The following is a 5,878-nucleotide window of genomic DNA, read 5'->3' on the forward strand; positions in this document are numbered from 1 at the left end:
GAGAGAGAGCCTGTGATGCTGTGTGTGTGAGTGTGTGTGTATGAGTGTGTGCCTGTGATGCTGTGTGTGTGAGTGTGTGTGTGTGTGTATTAGAGAGTCTGTGATGCCACATGTCTGAATCCGTGTGTGTCTGTGATGTTGCAAGTATGTGTGTGTGTGTTTTGTATGTCCACCCACATACCCTGGGTGCCCTGCTCTGCCATTCTCTACCTCACTGCTGTGCGATGGGCTCTCGCACTGAACCTGGAGCTAGGCTGGCAGTTGGCGAGCCCCACAACCCTCCTGTTCTTACCTTGTCCCCCAGCAGTCAGTGCTGGGGTTACAGGCACAGACACACCTGTTTTCTATGTGGGTGCAGGGCGTTTGAACTCAGATGTGCAGCAAATCTTAAAAAAAAAAAACCTCCTGAGACATCTCTCCTGATCTCTGTGATTTTCTTTTAAATTAAAAAAATTTGCTGAGGAGACGGCTTAGTTAGTAAGAGTGTGTTTGCTGTGTGAGAATGAGGATCTGAGTCTGGTCTCCAGAAGCCATGGGAAAAGATTTAACTCTGCTTTATTATTATTGTATACGTGTGAAGTGCATTTGTGGATGCATGTGCGCATGGGTGTCATGGAGGTCATGGAGGTCAGAGGTCAGAGGACAACTCTGTGGACTTACTTTCTCCTCCCACTTTATGTGGGCTGTGGGAATTTAAGACAGGCTGCCAGGCTGCCAGGCTCCCATGGGAGGTGTCTTCATCTGCAGGGCCATCCTGGTAGCCCAGCCTGGGATGCCCTTTTAAAAGCTGACTTGGCTCTGACGTATACTGATGGTGATGCATTAGTGCTCTCTGAGGAAACAAGACTGAGGGCGTGCTGATGGAGCCGGGAGGGCTTTGCCTGATTTGGGGGTGGTACCTAGCCTGGACTGCGAAAGGAGTCAGGTCTTCTCCTCTTCCTCCCTCTCATGGGTACTTCCAAAGCTATTTGGGTATTGGCCAGGGCCAATTGTCCTTTTTTAAAATTCAAGATTAATTTTATGTGTACAAACATTCCACCAGCGCATATGTATGTGCACCACATGTGTGTCTAGGGTGCACAGAGGCCAGAAGAGGGCCTTGCACCTCTTGGAACATTACAAATAGCTGTAGACCATCAGGTGGTGCTGGGAACCAAATCTGGGTCCTTTGCAAGTGCAGCAAACACACTCAGTTGCTGAGCCATCTCCCCAGTCCCTTGAATGTCCTAAATTTGGGGATTCTGAGTTTTCTTGTATTAGCATAAGGTTTCCGTTTGGGATGGAGGAGATGCTGACAGAGGGTGGTGTGTCTGTTGCCCCTGTGAGTGTGAAATCCAGCTGTGTCTCTGCTTTCCCTCAGAAACTAACCCTGCTCCATGTTGCTTCCTGTGTTCAGATGGTGCAAAACCCAAAAGATGCTTTAACAATGTATCAGGCTACTGCAGGAAGAAATGCAAAATGGGGGAGATAGCTGAGGTGGGATGCCTGCATGCCAAATACTGTTGCGTCAATGAAAGGGAAAACAAAAAGCAGAAAATCCTCCACCAGCAGCCGGTCCAACCCAAGGAGAAGTCAAACAAAGTCCAAGACTATGTAATCCTGCCCACCATCACCTACTTCACCATCACTATCTGAATGGACCATTTGTCCTCCACGGCTCTGTGGAACCCTGGGGGCTGCCGCAGCCACTTTCCTCCTGTGCTCGTGGTTCCCCACATAATAAAGTTTGATACTTTTGCCTGTGTCCTCTCCTTTTCTGGATAACGTGAATGTGATTGCATAGCTGCTGTACTGCTTGTGTTTTGCCTGGGAAATGGGGACACCGAGGCTAAATGAACCCTGGGAGAGGTGGCAGATAGTCTCTGCACTTTCTATCCAAGATGGCGTTTCTCAAATTTCAGGTATTTCTCCTCTTTTTTTATTTAAAAAAAAATAGATAATTTTGGGTATTTCAGTGTGTGTGCTTGTGCGTGCATACTTGGGTATGCTTCATGACATGCATGTATCACGGTGGCGCATGTGTGGAGGTCAGAGGATGATTTTAGGGAGTCGGTTCTCTTCTTTTACTTTGTGGGTCCCAGGGATTGGACTCACATCACCAGGCTTGGCAGCAAGCACCTCCTTTGCCTGCAGCACCATCTCATCCACTCCCTCAGACTCTCCAGTGAAATTTCTCATGTCTCTAAGAAGCTATGAGAACACACATGGCTTTTGCTAACAACTAAGAGTTTCTTTTTCTTTCTCTCTCTCTTTTTTTTTTTTTTTTGGTTTTTTGAGACAGGGTTTCCCTGTGGTTTTGGAGCCTGTCCTGGAACTAGCTCTTGTAGACCAGGCTGGTCTCGAACTCCCAGAGATCCTCTGCCTCCCAAGTGCTGGGATTAAAGGCGTGCGCCACCACCGCCCGGCAACTAAGAGTTTCTTGAAGTGTGGAAAGATACCTGAACATTTTCCTAACATGTATTTATTATGTGTACAGTGTTCTGCCTTCATATCAGAAGAGGGCACCAGATCTCATTATAGATGGTTGTGAGCCACCATGTGGATGCTGGGAATTGAACTCAGGACCTTTGAAAGAGCAGCCAGTGCTCTTAACTCTGAGCCATCTCTCCACGCTCCCCACCACCACCTTCTCTCTTACTAGCAATTAGAATGTCTAGTTGGCTTGAGTTTTAGACAAAGGCAACTCAGGATGTCTGAAAGCATTGACTGATCTGTTTAGTACCATAGATTTTAAGGCCTTATAGGTGTGCTGCACTTAAGAAGCTGTCACGAGCAGAATGAAACGGCTGAAGCTCAGGATAGTGGGAAAGGTTCTCCCGATGAACAAAACAGAAACATCTGTGTGGACACTGTGGCAGCTGCTTTCCTTACAGTGCTGGTCGGCCATAAATAACCCTTTGTCATGGTTCTGGAAATTGAACGTAGAGCCTCAGACACGTGTGCTGAGCTACAGCCCCAGTCCTCTTAAAATATTTTTTTTTAATTATGTGTGAGTGTGTGAGTGATAGTGTGTGTATGTGTATGTGTGTGTGTGAGTGTGTCTGTGAGTGAGAGTGTGTGTATGTGTGTGTATATGTGAGCGTGTATATGTGTGTGAGTGTGTGTATGTGTGTGAGTGGTGTGGGTCTGTACACATGAGTGCAGTGCCCACAGCGGCATGAGATGGTGTCAGATCTTTTAGAACTAGAATATTAGGAAGTTGTGAGCTGCCCAAGTGCTGGGAACCCAACTTGGGGGCTCTTCAGGATGAGCAGAGCCAGCTCCTAATATCCGTGCTCTTAATGGCAGAATCATCTCTCCAGCACCCTTTTCCATCAGTTGTTTTTAAATTAGAAGTGTAAAAATTTGAGACAGAGGCTCACTAAATTACTTGGGTTGGCCTTGAACTCGCTGTTGTGGTTCAAGACAGGCCTCCAGGACCGAGGGGCTTAGACACTCCAGCTCAGGACACTAGAGGGCCTCACCTATTACTGCTCCCACTTTGCCCTTGCTTTTCCTCACTGCGGTTAAATGCTAATGGGTTAGGGAGCCCTCAAAGATCCGCCCAGCAAGAGCGCCTCAGCCACTCAGGGCTTCTATCTGGATAAAGCTAAATTTAGAACCCCGTGCAGCTGTCTGGTAACAGAAGAAAAAGGCAAGGAAGAAGGTGGGCAGGGTGTTTTAGAGTCCCCACCATCCTTCCCCATCCTCAGGCAGCCTAGAAAACAGAGAATCTCCGTTTGAGGGAGGTAGGAGAAAAGAGCGAGTGTTGACTCGGACCCCAGATCACACGCGTTTCAGTAAAACCCAGTGCTTTGCAGACTCTCCAAGACCCTGGACTCCTCTCTAGAAGCTACGGGCTGCGCCACGAGACCTTGCTCCGCAGCTGGTGGGATCTTGAGGTCTCAAGCTGCAGACGTGTCCAAGGGAACATAGTATCCAGGCCTGCCCCTGGTCCCAGGCCTCCGAGGCCCTAGAACTCACCCCCCCCCACACACACACAAAGTACTCAGTTTGGTTAAAACAGGAGTCAAAAGATTTGGCAAAAGTCTTTATTCGAGTCTGAGCGGCATCTCAGAAGCTAAGAAACGGTGGGTCTTGTCATCTCAGCATATTGGAATAGGCGGCAAAGAGAACTGAATGTGGACTTATGTGGTCCTGTTATCTTCGGGGAGAGTAGCCCACAGGCCTGAGTGTGGGCAGAGGAGTTGCCGCCGGATATTGGTTTACACTGTGTGAAGATGTGTCACTGTGATTGGCTTAATAAAAAGCTGAATGGCCACTAGCTAGGCAGGGGAGGTTAGGCAGGACTTCCAGGCAGAGAGAGGGACTCAGGGGGATGAATAGAGAGGTGTGGAATTTGCCATTAAGACATGGAGGGAAGCAGATATACATTATGGAGGAGCCATGTGGCAGGACGTAGATTAATATAAATGGGTCAATTTAAGTTATAAGAGTTAGTTGTGAACAAGTTTAAGCTAGGGCCAGGCATTCGTAATTAATAAAAGTCTCTGTGTCCTTATTTGGGAGCTGGTGGTCCCCCAAAGAACGTCAAATGGCGATTGACGACCAATGTGGGGCCACATACATGGAGCCCACTGCTTGTGGTGCACAGAGCTGGGGCTCCTTTAAGAGGCCCTGCTACACAGCTGAACCCTTGAATGGTGCACTCCTAGATAGATGGGAGACTAGACAGAAACTCCTGCCGCAGCGCAGGCCCAACAGCTTCCCAGAGCTAGGATGGTAAATCTGGTGCCCATAGAGTCAGTCGCCAATGCCATGTGCTACGGAGAGCTGCTCAGTGGGTAGCCCCATAGTTTAAGGTTTGGCTCAGGCAGTCAAAGAAATGCTGCAAACAGGCAAAAAATAATAAAGTAAAATCTTTAAAGAAAGAGTAAAGTAATATAAGAAGAATAAGCCACACAAGGATGGGAACTACACAGGGCACCTGGATCCTGTATGGTGCTTTGTTGACGCTGAATTTCAACGACTGATTTACACCAGCCTATGTATTTTAAGGATGGCTTAACTTCAGAGTGGAAGTCAGGAAATGTGTTGGGGGAGAGGTTATGCCCTTGTCTCCACAGTAAACAAAAAGCTATGAATTCCTTTTAAATTAATAAAGACCAGATTTGATCATGGGAAACCTCTTGAAAATCTTGGCCGCAGACATGAAGGAAGAAATTAAGAAAGACTACAGGACAGGTGACGTATATGCTGATCCCTCTGCATGGGAACAGCTCTGGGACTGGACGAGACATGGTAACATGGCTACAGAGTCCGCTTGGATTATGATTACATTGCCATCCTTTCATATGGCATGGATAGAGGTTTATACTACAGTTCGGTTAAACAGTCCAAATGAGCTTACAAAGTTGACAGATCCTTTCACCGCAAACACAGAAGAAAAAAACTCATCTTTGGCTGACTTGTGCACACTGCGTGTTCCATACTTGTGTTAACGCAGACATGAATTTATCTTTGAAAGTCTGTGTGCTTTCAGAGCAAAAGGACCAGACACCACGGAAGACAAGTAGCCCGGATGGTCCAGCCTCCTGGACTGCTGCAGCCAGACTCTAGAGAAGCCTGAACTTTCCCAGCACACTGAGACTGATTTTACTATGTCGAGTTTGTGTTTTGCTACTTTTCTGGAAACATTTATCAGATCTTAGAGATTTCTGATTGTGGTGGTTTGAATAGGAATGGCCCCCACTAGGTTCATATATTTGAATGTTTGGTCACCAGGCAGTGGCGCTATTTGAAAGATTATAAGGATTAGGAGTTGTGGATGTGTTGGAGGAAGTGTGTCACTGAGAGTAAGCTTGGAGATTTCAAAAGCCCATGCCAGCCCCCGGCTCGCTCTCTCTCTCTCTCTCTCTCTCTCTCTCTCTCTCTCTCT

General features: G+C 47.4%; 1 protein-coding gene across 1 annotated transcript in view; it reads left to right on the forward strand.

The window, feature by feature from the left end:
* The window catches only part of Defb128 (defensin beta 128), a 2,907-nt gene extending 1,272 nt beyond the window's left edge, over window positions 1-1,635 (forward strand). Inside the window, exon 2 of the mRNA XM_005363194.1 lies at window positions 1,397-1,635. Coding sequence (XP_005363251.1) covers window positions 1,397-1,635 — 239 coding nt within the window. The remainder of the gene's footprint in view (window positions 1-1,396) is intronic.
* The last annotated feature ends 4,243 nt before the right edge of the window (window positions 1,636-5,878 follow it).

The sequence above is a fragment of the Microtus ochrogaster genome, linkage group LG8 (genome assembly GCF_000317375.1).
Source record: "Microtus ochrogaster isolate Prairie Vole_2 linkage group LG8, MicOch1.0, whole genome shotgun sequence".
NCBI classification, from domain to species: Eukaryota; Metazoa; Chordata; class Mammalia; order Rodentia; family Cricetidae; genus Microtus; species Microtus ochrogaster.